This window comes from Emydura macquarii, unplaced genomic scaffold, assembly GCF_026122565.2.
Source record: "Emydura macquarii macquarii isolate MOO-44397 ecotype Brisbane River unplaced genomic scaffold, CSIRO-AGI_Emac_v2 contig_369, whole genome shotgun sequence".
NCBI lineage: Eukaryota > Metazoa > Chordata > Testudines > Chelidae > Emydura > Emydura macquarii.
In genome coordinates this window covers 3,263,881-3,283,382 of record NW_027130506.1, presented here as the reverse complement: position 1 = coordinate 3,283,382, position 19,502 = coordinate 3,263,881, and the positions used below count along the sequence as shown (strand labels likewise).

Here is a 19,502-nt window from a genome sequence, read left to right as displayed (position 1 = left end):
TAATGCTTTCTGTCGTGTGCTTATGAGGATGTATGCAATGTATTTCTGTTTGGAAATATATTTAGGATAATGTTATTTTCAAAATCAAAACACTTTTGTGGCAACATATTTTAGCATCACAAAATACTAACACGAAAGATAAAAGTACACTTTCTCCATTATGTGCTAGCATTGATACTGCCAGTTTCTGACTCAACAGTGACGTGCATATTTATTGGAGTGCTCTGTATGAGTTCATTATGAAAAACTCAGTAAGTGTCTTGCTCAAAGTGAACATTAAAAAGAAGCAGCTTTGATAGCATTGCCACTCATTTCATTTTTCATTCCAAAAACTGCTCGTTATACTCAACACTTTTATCAGTGTACTGTTTGCTCCTGGTAAACAGAGCAAATTCTGTTGAATGTAGTCATATGAATAAGTTGGTGTCCATGGAAGTGGTAGGTGTTTCACAGAAAAGGCAGATGCCTGCCCCAAAGAGCTTATAATCTAAATGATTTGACAGACAAGTGAGGCAATAATGTAAACCAGACTGATGGAGCATGGAAAAACATGTTTATGGATGTTTGAACACATCTTGATTTATTTGTGTATATACATTCATGTATATACATATGAATATGCATATTCTCATACTTTTTAGGGTGTATGGCAGAAGTGATTTTTCATGAGTTATTTGAATTAGGTAAGGGTGGAGGCTTGACATGTAGATTTTGAAAGGATATTCCAAATATAAAGGGACAGAATGGAAGAGGTACAGATGTAAGAAAGATGTACATATTGCAAGACACATCCCATTCTGTCTTGCTGTATGTAAAGAATATTTTTTCCCTACTCTTCTGTGGAGGGTCCTTTACCAAAGGCAAACTCCTCCTCCATTGCTGCCAAATCATAGAATGCATGGAACGCTGCTGGTAACACTAAAAGTTCTATCAATAAATATATACCTGTTAATTTCTGAAGACATTTACATTTTATACAGTAAAGCTCTCAGAGGAGGATGTTGGGCTGGGATAACTACAGCAGTGTCCTTGTGGAGTAATAGTTCATTACACTGAAACAGATCTCATCAACAAGATTTGCCTCACTGCAGTCTGCTCATGGTCCATGACTAACGGGAGACATGAACCTGAATTGCCTTTTACTCTGGGGGTGGTCTTTTACTCTTGGGGTGGTTGACATGTGGTTGAAATCTAGGTTGAGGTTATTGGCAGGGTAAATTTGGGAAGTTGGTATTGCAAATGCCTCTTTCGTAATTGGCTTCTGTAGAGACAGAAAACTTGGCTTAATGAACACAAAATATTTGTCTAAAATGTAAAGGGGGGAAATAATTAAAAACAGAAATTGATCATGCAGTGGTAATTAGTTGCAGACCTTCTATAAGTAAAATGACTCCCACGCACTTTAGCTCTAGTACATAGAAGATATGTTGGTGTTGATAATACATTGATAAAAGTATGTATCTGTTGAAAAGAGTAGTTCAGTCAGCCCAATTGTCTTTTTTTAATTCTTGGAAACAAATACATGTGCTTTTGTTCAGATCACGATAAACTTGCAGAGGTGATGGTAATGTGCCTTTCTTTCCCCCCTAATTATATAGATTGCAAATTCCATGGTAAGTACGTGGACAGGACCACCAGCCATGAAGTCACTCTTCACTCGAATGTTTTGTTGTAAAAGTTGTCCAAACATTGTGAAGACCAACAACTTCATGAACTTTCAGAGCTATTTTCTGCAAAAGGTAAAATATATTTTCTTGTTATACTTTTTAAAGATGAGTCAGAAGTTCTTTTCTACAAATGGCAAATTCCACAACATAAATAGTAAAAACACTGCCTGAGCCACAAGTCAAAATCACTGGTTCTCCACAATCTCAGTCTGATGATTATATGTAACTTTGTTATGCTGTGTCTGGTTGTTCCATTCTTGTCAGCAGGCAGTAAATTGAAAGTATTAACAATTCTTCTTTCTGGGTAGCTAATAGAGATCAGGAATCTTTTAAATTTAAAATATATTTCACTATTCAGAAGAACCAAGCATATGGGCATAATAGAGGAAAATGCTTTGCGAATATGTGCGAACTTAATCTTCCACATAACTTATTATTTTATTTATCATGGTTAAACAATTTTTGTTCCTCTTACCTCCACTTAAATGATGTTATTTGTCAGTTGTTTTTTAAAATTTAAACTTCTCAAGTCAAAGACTGTCTTTTATACTGTATGTGTACAGTGCCTAGCACAAAGGTGCCCCAATCCTCACTGAGGCCCCTGGGTGCTATTGTGATAAAAATATTAATTGAAATCCATCCCTAATCTTCTATGATTCTATGATCCTTCTCCCACTTCTCCCCTCTAAAAATATTCACCCATCTATCTCTCTTTCTCATCCCAGCCTTCTTTCATATTCTTGAAGCCTCAAATACTTTTGGTCTTTATTCATTCTGTCCCACTACCTTCAGTGTTGTTTCTCTTCCCACAGTGCATAACCCTTAGCATCCTAAATTGTATTTTCTGCTTTTCATGTTGTTTCATTTGCCATGCTTAAACTTATTTGCCTGGCATCAACTTCCTCTAATTCATACCCAGAGCCATTTCAAGTCTATCTACATCAGAGCTAACCGTTTTTAGAAAATATCTTCATAGCACTTTCAACTAAAAATTTGTATATGTCATGAAGTCTAACTTTCAAAAGCCATCTAAAATTTGACCTTTCAAAGAGTTGCTATTGTAAAACTGTTCATTGCTCATTATTTTTTATATTTAATTTTTTAGTTTTCCCTGCTAATATAATAAGAATTTTATTTTAATTTTCACACAGACTATGCCTGTTGCCATGGCTTTATTGAGGGATGTTCATAATCTCTGTCCTAAAGAGGTTTTAACATTTATTTTAGACCTAATCAAATATAATGACAACAGGAAAAATAAGGTAAGGAACCTGCCTACAAATGTTTCATGATCTATTTTAATGACTTTTTTGTTATATGCTATATACAGAGCAATGAACTTTTCTGTGGTAAAACACATAGTCGTCAAAGCTGTAAGAGGTAACTGACCAATAATTTAGCACAAAGAGCTCCCAAAAGGCCATCTATCTGGATGGCAATTATCCCCCAGCTATTAGAATATGTTTATGGTATGTTGATTAATATTTTGTATTAATAGCACATAGTTATTAACTTAGTCATAATTAGGTAGAAAGCAAGAGAAATCTTTGGCAGGATTTCATGGTTACTGTTCCATTGTCAGAGGTTTCCAAATGCTGAAAAACCATCAAGATTATGAAAATTTCTGCAATTGAGAGTGTTCTAGGGCAGTGTATTCCAGTTGTTTGAAAGCTGTCCCCAACCTCTCCTTCCAGCCCTACAATTTGTTGTTATAGGCCTGCCTATCTTTGTGTGCGTGCGTGCGTGCGTGTGTGTGTGTATTTTCCTCACCTCCCTGGCTAGTAGTTCATGCCCCCACTCATCAAGAGGACACTTCAGGAAAATGTTGTAAATAAAGGGTGTAATTATTTAGGTTAAGTAAAATAAGCAAAGTTAGGAACCTAAATTTCAAACCTGAGTGTATAGAGGAAGAAGAATGGTCTTGTGTTTAAGGCATTGGACTTTGTTTGAGGTCCAATTCTCAGCTGTTCCACAGAACATCTGTTTGATCTTGATCAAGTCATTTAACTCTGTGCCCTAAATCCTTATATGTAAAATTAGGGTGATGCTTCCCTACTTCGCAAAGATTTTGCAAGTGTACTACATTGATGAGGACCATAGAAGCACCAAGGGCAGGGAGAGCTGGATGTGGAAATCCATATGTACGCACCTTAATAAAGTGTCCTGATTTTCAGAGGTGCTACACCACCCATTAACACCAGTAGGAGTTTGAGAGCTTACTACCTCTGAAAATGCAGGCATCTAATGTTTGAAAGTGTTGGGCCTCATTTTAGCTCTAGTAGATGAGAAAAACATTCCGTGCACAGATTTATTTATTTATTTATTTATGTGGATTGGCATGTAACTATTAACAGAATATTCATAGATTTTTACATGAGGATTAATCATAACCTTTCTGCCTGGTTTATCTGTATAATCTAAATTCAAAAGTATGTGCACTAGCAACTAAATAATTCAGTTAAATAGTGAATATTTTATTTTCTGATGCAGTCGGCGACTCTTTAGACAGTTATTATTTTGTAAACATTTTGTAAAGGAGCAAACTGAACTAAGTGCTTTAGCATTGTTTGTTTTATCTTAAATAAATAAATGGTGCAATGTGCATTGCCTCCCTTTGTTCAATTGATGATCCTTTGATTTAGTTTTCAGACAACTATTATCGTGCTGAACTGATTGATGCACTCGCCAACTCTGTAACTCCTGCAGTCAGTGTGAACAATGAAGTTCGAACTCTGGATAATTTAAATCCTGATGTTCGACTCATTCTTGAGGAGATTACGAGATTCTTAAATATGGAAAAACTTCTGCCCAGTTACAGACATACCATTACAGTCAGGTATGATTTAATAATTTCTAAAACTTCTACAAATATAAATAGAGAATTCCCTAGAGAACCTATTCATATTTAACGTGGTTTTTTTCAGTTTCCTACACCCTGCTGTTAACACTGATGTAATCACATTGAGCTCTCTTGCCCTGGCTTTAAATGGTGTGTTCTCTTGATTTTAGATGTACAAAAAAGGAAATTAATAGAATGCAGGGAAACATTTTTTGTCATAAGGACTCTAAAAAGCATGCAGAGAACATTCTTTTTAAAAATACTGCAAGGTCTGTAAGGTATTTTTAAAAACATAGAATTAAGAAAACTTGAAAATACCAGGAAGAAAATTAAGACCTCATAGAACAAATAAATGCAAAAGCTAGTGTTAATGAAACTTTAATGTTGAAAAATTAAGCACTCAAATCATCAAATTCTAGAAATCTACATTTTGAATGTCAATGTTAAATTGGTCACAGTTTGTATCCCGTATTTATTATTCATGGTAAATTTATGAAGATTATGCAAAAGATACAATTGGGACAATATATAGCACACAAAACATAATGGACCAAATTTTCTGCTGGTGTATACTGGGGCAGCTCCATTGAAGTCAACAGGAGTGAATTTGGCCCGGCATGGAATTTGGGTCCAGCATTTCTATCTACTGTGCCTATAGCCCTGACAACTGTAAAAATTCATGATGTATAGTCATTTGGATAGTTTTATCCTAGAAAATTTGCAGTGATGTTTACAAACTAATATGAAAGAAATTAGCTTTCTTCACAGTGATTGATATTCCAGAAATGTAATGAAGATTGTCCTTTCTCTTCACCTCCCTCCCCACCCTCATCTAGCTGTCTGAAAGCCATTCGAGTACTTCAGAAGAATGGGCATGTCCCAAGTGATCCTGCTCTCTTTAAGTCATATGCAGAATATGGACATTTTGTGGACATCCGAATAGCAGCTTTGGAGGCAGTTGTTGATTACACAAAAGGTAATTTTTAAAAAAAACAATCAATCATTTCATAAAAGAAACACGCTCATGCAAAACCTGAACAGTGACCTTAGTAATGTTAAGTAGAATACCTTTCCAGATGAAGCGATGGTATGACATTAGATGAGCCAATGTATGGATGAAAGAGAGCATAGGATTACTTATTGAGGTTTTGCCCTAATGAGCATGTTTCATGAAATTGGAATGAATGTTGGTTTTCAGTATCTCTTAAAGATAGAAACAAATGCCTTATGGAATGTGTTACTGCCCACATGGTAGATGATATAGAAAGCTGAAGAAGTTCCTTAATTACTGATTTTCAAGATTTAAAGAATTTGAATGAGTGGAGTGTTTCTTGATGCAACCTTAGATTTGTTTTTGCTAATAGTTTATAATTTGCCATTTGCAGACATATTGGGTTATGAATTGGAAGGCTGAGGCTCAGCTTGGCTGGCTCTTTGGTTGACTGTGGTTTTCCATTCCCTTATGTGGTTTATTTATGGCATGTTTCCATTTTGAAAAGATTATTTGTTTTTATTTATTTTTTCTTTATTTAAAGTGCCTATAATAGGTCTGGGTTAAAGATTCTTTACTGCTTGAAAAAATATTGTGTAACTTTCTTCTTAACATCATTTGAAATTAAAACTCCATAATAGCAAACTTTCCAGAGGCTACTGAAAATTAAGGCTTTAATGATTTATGCAAATGCATAGTTAGTACTAGCTTAATCTGTTCATTAGTCAGTACAGGTGGGATCTTGTCTTTCTCTGTGCCCAGATTGGGGCAGCTATAGTGTCTGACAGGTTATTACCGCCCAAGTGGCAAACTGCCTGAACTTCTTTATCCGCAAGCAAAAGTGATCAGGGCTGTTCTAGGGCTCTTATTCCTTTTCAAATTTAATGTTTCATTTTTTTTTCAGGTAATAGTGAGATTCCCTTCTCTTTTCTCATTTGTTTTCTCCTTCTGTGGAGTGCATTTTGAGATATTTTCCCCTTCATTGACCTCTGAGGGGAATATTGTCTGAGAAGCTGGTTTCCCTCCTACTCATGATATGTTTCATCCAAATATAACTGTTCAAAGGAAGAAGCATGACAGAAGTTGGATGTTCAAAGAGAGCTTAGAATTTCTCTTTCAACTACAATGTATAAGATACCTTAACCTTATTTGTGTAATTTCATGCAAAATCTTCTATAGCAAGGTAATAAGAAGATGTATTGAGGACATATTCTAACTCCTTCAGGGAACCAAAAACACTGAGGGGATCAAGACCATCTTCCCAAGGTTGAGGATAACCTCCACAGGGGAGAGGGCACTAGCTTCAGTGGATGAGATTCACAAAGCATCATTCTGTCAGTCTTCTCATTCACCAGACATTATGATCTAGACCTGCGAGTGTCTTTCAGTGCTCCTGCCAGTAATATTCAAACTTGTATTTCATAGGATTCAGGACTACTCTAACCGATTCTGAGTCTCTCTGCCTCTCTGTTTCTGTTACACTGCTTGCTATTTTCCCCCTTTAGTAAGGATCAGTGGAAATATTTGCTGGAGAATGGAAAGCTTACTTACCAGCTCATTTCCTCTCTAGTAATCTTGCCACTAACTCGTCCCACCCAATGGAAAGACAGACTGATGCATACAATGTTTTCTCATTACATTTTTTATCTTTCATGGGTGGTGTTTATAGGTAATGACTTACTTGGTAAGAAAATGTATTGTTAAGTAATATTACAGCTTTAGAAGAACGCCTTCAAGTGGTGTTTTGGGAGGCAGGGCCAGCGCCAAGTGAGTTGCCCTAGGTGCACTAGGTCTGTGCCAATCTTGAGCATACCGGAAGGCAAAATCCCACCAGTTACATTAGTGCGGAGATTACTAGAAGAAAGGAAATTAGCACGTGAGTTAATTTACGTTTTGTTTAAATATACATCTTTGGAAGGAAAGAATAATGTCTATTGCCAACAGGTTTGATGCTCGTCGCTCCTGTTATCTAATTCCAGTATATTTCCAGGACATAAAACACGTGCAGTGAAGAGTCTGTCACTTGTATCAAAGGTGACTTTTAATAGCTCTTATAGAGGAAGTTGGCTATGATTTTGTATTATGTCCTTAAAAAGGGAAGTCTGTATTTTCTGGTTCAGGCCCATGTTTTTGTACTGACTCTTGGGGCAGGGATACCACATATACTCTTTTTACCTTCCTCTATGGAACTCAAGACATTATATAGTTTCCTTGCTGGCAATTAGGACTACTGTTGAGATTTGATAACTCAAAAAATGTTTGAGGCAGTTTATAAGTATTTAGATGATCTAAGTTGTTTAAAAGTGAACAGGATTTGTAAACTTTTACAGTGAGTTTTTGATACTTATATTTGATATGTAATTATAGCCAAGAACATTGAGTACTCAGCAAAACTATCAGCTGCACATGCATAGACAGAAACAAACTGTGCTGAGCAAATATTCATCATTATCCAGTTTCATGAAGGGTGTAGTAGAAAGCTTAGGCTTTCATGGATACCTCTGGTGCCGAAGTGAGACTGACATATGACAGCACTTTTGAACTCTTGTAATTTGAAGTACCTGCTTTGGAAAACTGTTCTTAGCTCTTAAATCTGCCAGGAGTCTGAGGATCTACAGGATTGTTGGTTTGTTTTTATTTTGTTTTTGTTTTTTTAAGACTAGTAAAAGACGTACTGTGTCAAAGACCAGACTTGTCTTTATTCGTTCTAGTGGTGTCTAGTTACCATGTAAATTTCAAGAGAGAGTCAAAACTGTTAATGTCAAAGCAAGTTAAGTCTGGCATAAACCGATTACACTACAAATGTCAGAAGAACTCTATTATATTTCAAGCACAGTAAGTAGAATATACTTGTTTTTTTACCAAGAAAGATGAGATTTCTTATTTCTGTTCCTTGACACTATTCATATAGAGAACATGCTTTTCAGACAGTTCACTCCACAATAAAAGACCGTTTACAAAACATGATTTATTAGCAACCCTAGGAATTGCAACTTAAATAAGTTTGATTTAAACTGCTCAAAAATATTGTGAGCTCCTGTTGCGCAGGTGTAATTGTAATGATTGAGATAGTCCCTTAACATTACATAGAAGTTGAACAGCATATTTTCATCAACGCATGTGCACCCTGTACACCTGTGATCAGAGATTTTACGTAGCAGTGCCCGGTCAGCCCATGCATGCGCTGTACTCCACCTCATGCTCTGCACCGTGGCAATAGAGTAGCACGGGCAAACCATCCTCAGTTCTTCAAGTGCTTCCTCATGTTTATTCCATTCTAGGTGTGTGCATGCCCATGTGCAAGGCTACCAGAATTTTTTTCCCCTATCAGTATCTGTAGGACCGGCTCTGGGACTCTCTGGAGCCCCACGCTCATGCATCAGTACGTAAAGCACCACTAGCCCTGTGCTCCCTCGATTCCTTTTCTTGCCCATGATGGTTACTGGAATCCCTTCTCTCTCTTGCTATGGTAAGTGCTCAGAGTTTTTCTTAGTAGTTGTAGTATAGTTTCTTCTTCTTGTTATCTGTATATAGTTAGCAGTTAAGTTCTAATAGTCCCATAAGGGATGTTCGTCTAGGAGCGGGGCATATCCTGTTTCCCGGGTTTCAAACACTGTTCTACCTGTCACAATTCCTTCCTGTTTAATGACCCCCGCACCTATGATAGCTGTTTAAAGTGCCTGGGGGAAATGCACAGGAAGGACAAGTGTAAAATTTTCAAGGGCGTCAGGCCAAGAACTGAAAAGGATATAGAGATAACTATCTGAAAGCCTTGCTCATGGAAGAGGCATTGAGACCTGCCTCAGAACCTCTTCATTCCAATTCGGTGCCAAGCACATCAGCTTCAATGCAGAGCGTTGAGGCAGCAAGAACCGATTTCTCCACCCAGGGCACCGAACCCAATGAGGGAGCCCACCCCCGACTCCGGGGAGGAGAAGGGGGCCCCTCCAGTTAGTGGTACTGTCAAATCTGGAGGTGTTTCAAGCAGCCAAGGACCTTACCACTACTCCACACCCCTAGGCATCCCCTGTCACTGTAGTCAGTGAAAGTGCCGGTATCAAAAGGGAAACTCGCAATGGAACTGACACAGTGGACCCATCGCGCTGTTCTATATCACTTTGGCCCCAGTCACCAGCATGGAGGAGGTCCCTGCCTTCACGGCACTGGTCCCTGAAGATGTACTCTCAGCCCCCAACACCAAGACACTCACCTCCAGCAGAGTGGCACTGATTGCAGTCTCCCCGATACCGATCCTCATCCTCCCAGCACCGGTCTCTGGCAACACGGTATAAGTACAGGACTCCCAGCACCATTCCCCGGCACCTTGTTCCCTGACGCCACACCATTCACCAGACTAGCAGCACTCGCCAGAGCATCACCGATCCTGGGGTTCCCAGCACTGGTCCCCTTCCACATGGTACCGCTCTCTGGCACTGCATTGCAGCCGGGTGGAAGTGCCATCAGCTCTACCTTGGTCTCCAAGGGAAGAATCCTCCTCCTTGGGCTCAGAAGGGGAGACTACCCCTGAACAAATCAACACTGACTTTCAAGGGTACAAGAGTTTGGTGTCAGTCCTATGGCATCAGGTTGGCCTCAGAAACAAAGGCCAATCCAGTGGCCGTACTGGAACCTGTGGGGAATTCCCATGCCACCAGGGCCCTACTCCTACAAGTCGTTGGGAAAGCCTTCCGCGATACTGATGGCCCTGGAAGAAGGTCAACATTTGGCATCTGATCTGGGCACCGAACCTCAAGATCATAGAATCATAGAGTTGGAAGGGATCATCTAGTACAACCCCCTGCTCACAGCAGGACTAACCTCAGCTAAATAATCCCAGCGAGGGTTTTGTCAAGCCGCAGCTTAAAAACCTCTAAAGATGGAGATTCCATCACCTCCCTAACTAACCCATTCCAGTGCTTCACCACCCTCCTAGTGAAAAACTTTTCCTAATGTCCAACCTAGACTTCCCCCCCTGCAACTTGAGACCATTGCTCTTTGTTCTGTCATCTGCCACCACTGAGAACAGCCTAGCTCCATCCTCCCTGGAACGCCCTTTCAAGTAGTTAAAGGCTGCAATCAAATCCCCCCTCATTCTTCTCTTCTGTAGACTGAACAAGCCTAGTTCCTTCAGCCTCTCCTCATAAGTCTTGTGATCCAGCCCCTTAATCATTTTTGTTGCCCTCCACTGAACTCTCTCTAACTTCTCCACATCCTTGTTGTAGTGGGGGGCCCAAAACTGGACACAGTACTCCCAAATGCAGCCTCACCAATGCCAAATAGAAGGGAATGATCACTTCCCGTGATCTGCTGGCAATGCTCCTACTAATGCAGCCCAATATGCTATTAGCCTTCTTGGCAACCAGGGCACACTGCTGACTCATATTCAGCTTCTTATCCACTGTTACCCCCAGGTCCTTTTCTGCAGAACTGCTGCCTAGCTCGTTGGTCCCCAGTCTGTAGCTGTGCATGGGATTATTCCGTCCTAGGTGCAGGACTCTGCACTTGTCGTTGATGAACCTCATCAGATTTCTTTTGGCCCAATCCTCCAGTTTGTTTAGGTCCTTCTGTATCCTATCCCTACCTTCCAGGGTATCTACCACTCCCCCTAGCTTAGTGTCATCTGCAAACTTGCTGAGGGTGCAATCTCCCCCATCCTCCAGATCATTGATGAAGATGTTGAACAAAACCAGCCCCAGGACCGACCCCTGGGACACTCCGCTTGTGACCGGCTGCCAGCTAGACATGGAGCTATTGATCACTACTCGTTGAGCCCTATGCTCTATCCGGTTCTCTATCCATTTTATAGTCCATTCATCCAACCCATACTTCTTTAACTTGCTGATAAGAGTACTGTGAGAGACCATATCAAAAGCTTTGCTAAACTCAAGGTATATTACGTCCACCGCTTTCCCCACATCCACAGAGCCAGTCACCTCTTCATAGAAAGCAATCAGGTTGGTCAGGCATGACTTTCCCTTGGTGAATCCGTGTTGACTGTTCCTGATCACCTTCCTCTCTTCCAAGTGCCTTAAAATGGATTCCTTGAAGACCTGCTCCATGATTTTTCCAGGGATTGAGGTGAGGCTGACCGGTCTGTAGTTCCCCGGTTCCTCTTTCCTCCCTTTCTTGAAGATGGGCACTATATTGCTTTTTTCCAGTCCTCAGGGACCTCCCCCAATTGCCACGAGCTTTCAAAGATCAGACAACCACAACATCCCCCCTGCAGAGGAGGAGATGCCACCTCCTTCCCTTGCACTGCCATCATCCTCATCGTCCCCGGACAAGGTGGTCACGAACACAGGACCCTCAATCCCATTGGACGACTTTCGAGCCCACCAGAAGCTCCTCAAGAGAATGGCCTCCAACTTACATTTAGAGACAGAAGAGCTCAAGAAGCCCACGGACAACCTCTTTGACATGGTGGCAGCTGTGTTGTCAGCCTGGGTCATGCTACTGGTACATGAAGGGGTGGTCAAGGCCTGTGGCAAACACCATCTTCCCTCACACCAATACTGAAGAGGGCTGAAAAGAAATATGTCCCATCCAAAGGATTTGAGTATCTCTTTTCACACCCACCTCTGGGATCCTTAGTGGTAGCAGTCATGGATGAGCGAGACAGGCAAGGTCAAGCAAGTTTGACCCCCAAAAATAAGGACTCTAAGAAGCTGGATCTGTTTGGAAGAATGGCTGTGGAATAAATCTGTCTTCCATTTAGAATTGCTAACCTGCAGGCGCTGGTGAAGGATTCCCTGTCAAAAATTAGGGACTTACAGCCACACGAGTCTTCACAGAACTTTGCCACTATCTTGGAGGAGGACAGGGCGGTGGCCAGAACTGCCTGCAGGCAAGATCAATGGCCTCTGTGGTGTCAGTGTGCAGATGTTCATGGCTGCAGTCATCTGAGTTATCTCAGGAAGTGTACTCAATCCACAACCTTCTCTTTGAGGGCAATATACTTTTCTCAGATCAGACTGACACTAGGCACCATGGCTGAAAGATTCTAGGGCCACCCTGTGTTTGCTAGGCCTTTACACACCACAGGCCTCATGGAGACAGTTCTGCCTTTGCTGCAGCGGCCTAAATTTCAGAGCCCTCTATGCTTCAGCTCCTACAGGAGGAAAGACAAGGACAGAGGTTTAAAACATCACCACCCTGCCCCAGCCTCCTCCACATCTCAATCAGGCCCCTTGTGCTACCCAAGTGGGCAATGTCAGCCATTTTGAGGGTGTGCCCAAGGCCGACGTTCCACTCTTTTCCCAGGATCCACCCTCCTCTTTATTTCTATACCGCCTTTCCCCTTTTCTCCCTGCATGGGCCGAGATTACATTGAACCACTGAGCCCTCAACACCATATCGGCTGGTTACACCCTGCAGTTTTTCTCATTCCTCCCCTACCACCCGCCTCCCTGTCCCTCTTCAGGGACCCCTTTCATGAGCAACTTCTTGTTCGGGAGTTGGAAACCTTCTGAGGGTGGGGGCTGTAGAGGAGGTTCCTCTGGACATGAAAGGAAAAGAGTTTTACTTCTGTTACTTTCTCATCCCCAATGCAAAAGGGGGCCTCAGACCTATCCTAGAACTGCTCCATCTCAACAGGCTGAAGTTCCACATGGTTTCCCTAGCCTCCATCATCTCATCCTTGGATCCAGGAGACTGGTATGCTGTCCTCGACTTAAAAGACGCGTATTTCCACCTCTCAATTTTTTCCGGCCACAGGAGATTCCTCTGGTTCATGGTGGGTCAATCCCACTACCAATTTACGGCACCGCCCTTTGGCCTCTCTTCTGCTACAAGGGTCTTCACGAAGTGCGTGGCAGTTGTGACTGCTTACCTTAGACACCAGATAGTGCAGATCTACCTTTACCTTGACGACTAGCTAATAAAAGGCAAGTCTAACACAGCCTTGATCTTTAAGGGCCTGATGATAAAAGAATAGAAATCGATGCTATCGCCAGTCCAGCAGATAGAGTTTATCAGGGCGGTCCTCGACTCCACCCAAGCCAGAGCCTTCCCAGAGCCTCTGTTCCAAGCCATATCAGACCTCATCAGGCACATTCAAGCCTTTCCTCTCACAATGGCTCGAACTTTCCTCAGGCTACTGGGACATAGGGCAACCTATATGTATGTGGTACACCACGCGTGCCTAAGGCTTAGGCCTCTGCAGTCATGACTGGCCTTAGTGTATACCCCAAGCAGACACAGCTTGGACCATGTGGTCACAGTGCCTCTGCACATCTTGTCATCCCTGAGCTGGTGGTCAAACCCACAACCAGTGATGGAGAGCATGTTCTTCAAGGGAGTAGTCCCCTCGGTGACCTTAGTGTCCAGTGCCTCAGACTTAGGATGGGGTGCACATATCAACAATCTCAGCACCCAAGGGATCTGATCACAGGCAGATCGCGATGTCCACATAAATGTCAAGGAGCTCAAGGCAATACATTTGGCTTGCCAAGTCTTCCTCCCCTATGTGGCAGGCAGAGTAGTCCAGATTCTAATGGACAATGCTGCCACATCAGCAGACAGGGCAGAGCCCACTTATCAGCCCTATGTCAAGAAGTTCTTCACTTGTGGAACTTCGCCGTACAAAACAACATCCATATCATGGCTTCTTATCTCCTGGGCACCAGGAACACCCTAGCAAACCTTCTGAGCAGGTCCTTCTTACCTTGCCATGAGTGGTCACTCCACCCAGAGATAGTTGATATGATCATCCGAAAGTGGGAATCTCCCCAACTGAATTTCCTCGTGTCCAAGCAGAACACAAAGTGCCATCAGTTCTGCTCGATCCATGGACTCAATGAAGGTTCACTGTCTGATGCCTTCCTTCTCTTGTGGACAGGAGCATTCATGTATGCCTTCCTGCCAATACCCACTGATACACAAGATCCTGTTAAAGATCAAGCGAGACAAGGCAAGTGCGATCCTAATAGTTCTCATGTGGGCGTGTCAGCATTGATTCGGCATATTGCTGGAACTGTCAACTGCCGCCTCCGCCCCCTCCCCAGGAACTACCACGTTGGCCCAACCTCCTTTCCCAGAAACATGGCCAGTTTCTACACCCAGACCTAGCATCCTTGCACCTGACAGCTTGGCGGCTGAGTGACTGAATGCAGACGAGCAGGCTTGCTCATCTCAGGTCCAACAAGTCCTGATGGGCAATAGAACACACCCCCCCCCCGGCACCACCACCACCAGAGTGACATACCTTGCTAAATGGAAAAAATTCTCCTGCTGGCCATCAAGCCAGAAAATCTTGCCTCTTCAGGCTTTAATTCAATCTATGCTAGACTACATGTTGCATCTTAAACTTCAAGGTCTAGTTATCTCATCACTGAGGGTCCACCTGGGAGCCATCTCAGTATTTTCACCCTTTGATCCAAGGGAAATCAGTCTTTTCTGATTACTTGATAGTCAGGTTCCTTAAGGATCTAGAGAGACTTTACCTTCAAGTTTGTGATCTGTTACCTCCCTGGGATCTGAATCTAGTTCTATGAAGGCCTACAGGCATCCCTTTTGAGTCTTAGCTACTTGCCCTTTATTGCTCCTCTCCTGGAAGTTAGCCTTCTTAGTAGCAATCACCTGGGCACGAAGGGTCTCTGAGATTAGAGTGCTCACTTCAGAGCCACCATATATAATGTTTTATTAGGACAAGGTCCAGCTGCGGCCCCACCCTCCCTTCTTACCCAAGGTGGTGTCTCAGTTTCACAATAACCAGGACATATTCCTCCCAGTATTCTTTCCAAAACCGCATAGATCTAATGAGGAGCATAGATGGCAAATCCTTGATGTTAGACAGGCCTTCTACAGTGAAAGAACAAAACCCTTCTGCAAGTCCACACAGTTCCTTGTTGCAGTGTCAGAAAGGATGAAAGGCCTTCTGGTTTCCTCCCAAAGGATCTCCTCATGGATGACCTACTGCATCAGATTCTGTTATGAGCAGTCAAACATACCTAAACTGAACATCATCACAGCCCACTTCACCAGAATGCAAGCATCTTCAGCGGCCTTTCTAGCCCAAGTACCAATCAAAGACATCTGTAAAGCTGCTATCTGGTCCTTGGTCCAAACCTTCGAGTCCCATTATGCCATCATCCAGCAGGTCCGGGACAACGCCACCTTCGGTAGAGCAGTGTTGCAAGCAGTACATCCGTGGACTCCGAGCCCGCCTCCAGAGATACTGCTTGTGAGTCACATAGAATGGAATTGACATGAGCAAACACTCGAAGACGGTTATTGACCTTTCATAACTGTTGTTTTTTAAGATGTGTTGTTCATGTCCATTCCATGACCCGCCCTCCGTCCCTGCCATCAGAGTTGATGGCAAGAAGGAACTGAGGGAGTGCAGGGCTGGCGGCACCTCATATTGTGGCGCATGAGCGTGGGGCACAAGAGCTGGCCCTGAGGATACTGCTAAGGGAAAAGATTTCCAGTATCCTTGCACATGGGCACGCACACACCTAGACTGGAATGGACATGAGCAAACATCTCAAAGAACAACGATTACGGAAGGTCAGTAACTGTTTTTTCCTTCTCAGCCACCTCACCCTGAGTTGGAGCCTTAGGCGTATCCAAATTGGGCTTACCTCAACTGTAATTTTGTTTTCATAGTTTTACTTAATTTAGTTAGTTGTAGTAGTAGTTAATTGTGGTTAGTTATAGTTAAATCACTAAAAAAAAATTATTGTAAGGATCATTGTCCTTTCATTTTTTTCCCCTGTGAGGAACTTTAGATTGTTGGGAGGGTATGGCTGGCTCTCTGGGTTTTAAATGTTGCTTTTTGTGCTGGAAGGCTATCCAGGTGAGCAGTGGTCACTCCTGTGGTCCCCATTGCCTTGGGGAGTCACAAGTCCCCAAAAATGTAACTTTTGCCTATTCTTAAAATCAAGAGCCAAAAAGAACTGGAAGATTAAATGTGCTGTCTCTTTTCATCTCCCTCTCTCCATCTGGCTTCTGACCTAGGCCAGAAGACCCTCTTGTACATCAGTCTCCCTGCAAGTCAGCTGCCTCAGCCACTTCGTCACAACACTCCCCTAGAGTTTCTAAGAGGAAGACTCAAGAATCCTCTTTAAAAGATTCTAGAAAATGGAGTTCAGGTTCCTCAGGTAGGATATCTACCTCAAAGAAACCCTTGTTGCTGATTGAGACAGCTACTTCGGTGCCTGTTGATTCCATACTTAATACCTGAAGGCTGCAGATTACTCAGGTACTGCGAGCACTATTAAACCTACAGAGTCTAAGGTTTCCAGCTCCGAAAGATCATCAGAACCATCTGGGGATTGAGGTGACGAGGAGAAGAAGACCATCTTTAAGTTGGTACCAATAGAACCAGTCAGGCTCTTGGTATCTGCCATTTTGGTACTGCAGAAGACCAGATAATCATCTAGCAAGCACTCCTCAGGGCGCATAAAGCCTATGGTACCATCCACTCCCTCTACCACAATCACTTCCGCTCAAGCTGCTGCCTCGGTACCGACCACCATGTCGGTATTACAGGAGTTTAGATTTTCATGAGACTTCGCAGTGACAGAGATGCATGGCTCCTCTTTGTTCTGTACTGATCTGCTCTCAGTACTGAGGACTTCTAGATCTCCAGACATTCACCTACTATTGACGGCATTAGCTCCAGTGCTCCACCTCTACAAAGTGATGTTGAAGAGGAGGAGGAAAAGGATGGGGATTTCTCATCAGTTTCTCAAATTTTGGTTCAGGGCTTCCCTCTTCACTCTCAGACAAGTATTATTCTGGAGACTTCTAGGGAGAAGGAACATATTCAAAAAAGACCCCCTCAAGCTCAATCCTGGTGGTATGAGCACTCTTGGATTCCCCCACCTATATCATATGGGCCTCCTTACTGACCATATTGGGATCCATGAGTGGCATACCACCAACTCCTCTCTAGGATACCCAACATCAATTTGTTTAGTGAGCATTTACCACTAGAGCAGAGGCACCAATTCCAGGCAGTCATTACAGACCATCAGCTTCTTGCCAGAACATCTCAACAGGCCTCTCTGGATGCTGCTGACATAGGTGCTTGCTCTGTTTCTATAGTGGTAAGAGGGGCCTACAGTCTTTAGTTCTCAGGATTTTGGCTTGACATCCAGAATGTATACTAAATGTTGAGCCTTCAAAGGATCTTGGACTGACTTTTTTCTTTTGTTTGGTTCTTTTTTGTTGTTGTTGAGCACAACAGAGAAATATTTTGTTTGATATGTCTAGAGAAAATAGCTCTTTTCAAGGAATACAATATCAAGCATCATTCAATGAAACACTAGCAAATTTGACAGTCTCATGGGTTAGGTGAGAATCAATCGAATGAACTTGCAGAAACAAAACATTATTGGGAAACAGTCTTTCTTCAAAGCTGCAAACCAGAATTCTGAGGCAGCAACCAAGATCAGTTTTTTGGTAGCCAAAGCAATAGCCAAGAGAGGGAAACTGTTGTCCGATGGGGAATTTGTGAAAGACACTTGGGCGTATTTACATCTGTAGCATGTCCTGACAAAATGTCGATGGTAGAGAAATGCAGCCTGTCACATCAGACCGTTGCTAGAAGAGTAGATGACCTAGCATCCAACATTCAAAATTCTCTGATCAAAAGACTGAATACTTGTCAGTTTTACAGTTTAGGGCTTGATGAAAGCACAGATGACAGTGATACAGCTCAACTGGCTATTTTTGTACGAGGAGTCACCGAAACTTTCAAAATGGTTAAGGAACTGCTCAACCTCTGTCTAATGAAAGGTACAATAATGGGACAAGACATTTTTGATTAAGTAAAACATGCCTGGGTGAAATTCTATCTTCCAGAGGACAAACTTTGTGGTGTAACAACGGATGGAGCCCCTGTGATGACAGGCAGGCACAATGGATTCGTTAGTCTAATGCTCAAATCAGTGCCTCATGAAGTCATCACACATCATTGCATCATTCACAAAGAAAAGCTGTGTGCAAAGATCCTGAAGATGAAACGTGATGGAAAACGTTGTTTCTGCAGTCAATTTCATAAGGTCCAAGAGGCTCAATCACAGACAGTTCCAAGCCTTTCTAACAGAGATAGGATCAGACCATGATGATGTCAGTTACCTCAGCCATGTTCACTGGCTCAGCAGGACCACCCCACTAGCCAGTTTCCGGTCACTGCTTGACAAAATAAAAAACTTCACGACAAACAAAGGAAAAGATATAAGCTTCACAGACGACAATCAGTGGTTGAATGACTAGGTATTCCTAGCTGACCTCACCAAGTATCTTGCAAACTTGGACGTGAAACTACAGGGAAAGGATCAATTTGTCAATAGACTGTATGAGCATGTCCAAGCGTTAATTCAGAAGTTAGAATTGATTCAGAAACAGTTGGCTATGAAGAAAGTTGTCCATTTTACAATAGTAGGAAGTGGTGTAACCATAATACTTACCTACAAAAGTGGACGAGATTTAATGGAATGAACCCCACCCTCACCAGCCAATATCTCCAGTCCCAGATGCAACCCTAGGAACTACCATCTTACAAAATTCAATACCTTCCACTGCACTCTGCAACCTCATTAGGTTAGTCAATTTATTAAAGAAATTGATATGCACCAGCTCTATCACTTTAAATGAAATCTCTACCCAAACCAGATGCACTGCTTTAGAAAAAACAAATCATACTAAGTACAGGAAGATTTTAAATGATTATAAACCAGAATAATATGAGTCAGATTGATCAGGAATAAAAAGGTAAATCGCATTCTAAATTAAACTTAACACTTCAGTGTCCATAGTCTTTGATAGTTAATCTTACCATACAGGCTGGCTGACTCCCTCAGCCAGGCCCCTCCACCCCAGGGGCAGGCTATCAGTTGCTTGTTGTTGCTTCATAGATGGATTCCAAGGGAGAGCTCAAAAGATAAAAATGCCTCTGCCTTTAATATGTTTCCTTGTCACTCCCTGGGGTAAGGTGATCGGCCATGTCCGGCAATGGGCATGATTTCCTTCACTTGGGTCAAATGAGCGTCGCCTTATC

The 19,502-nt window shown here is 42.3% G+C and overlaps 1 protein-coding gene across 2 annotated transcripts in view; it reads left to right on the top strand.

Moving 5' to 3' along the window:
- TAF2 (TATA-box binding protein associated factor 2) overlaps nt 1-19,502 on the top strand; it is a 110,594-nt gene that overhangs the window by 55,555 nt on the left and 35,537 nt on the right. For both annotated transcript variants that reach the window (XM_067530787.1, XM_067530794.1), the window contains 4 exons: nt 1,599-1,739; nt 2,819-2,929; nt 4,310-4,503; nt 5,343-5,482. In XM_067530787.1, the coding sequence (XP_067386888.1) occupies nt 1,599-1,739; nt 2,819-2,929; nt 4,310-4,503; nt 5,343-5,482 (586 nt within the window). The remainder of the gene's footprint in view (nt 1-1,598; nt 1,740-2,818; nt 2,930-4,309; nt 4,504-5,342; nt 5,483-19,502) is intronic.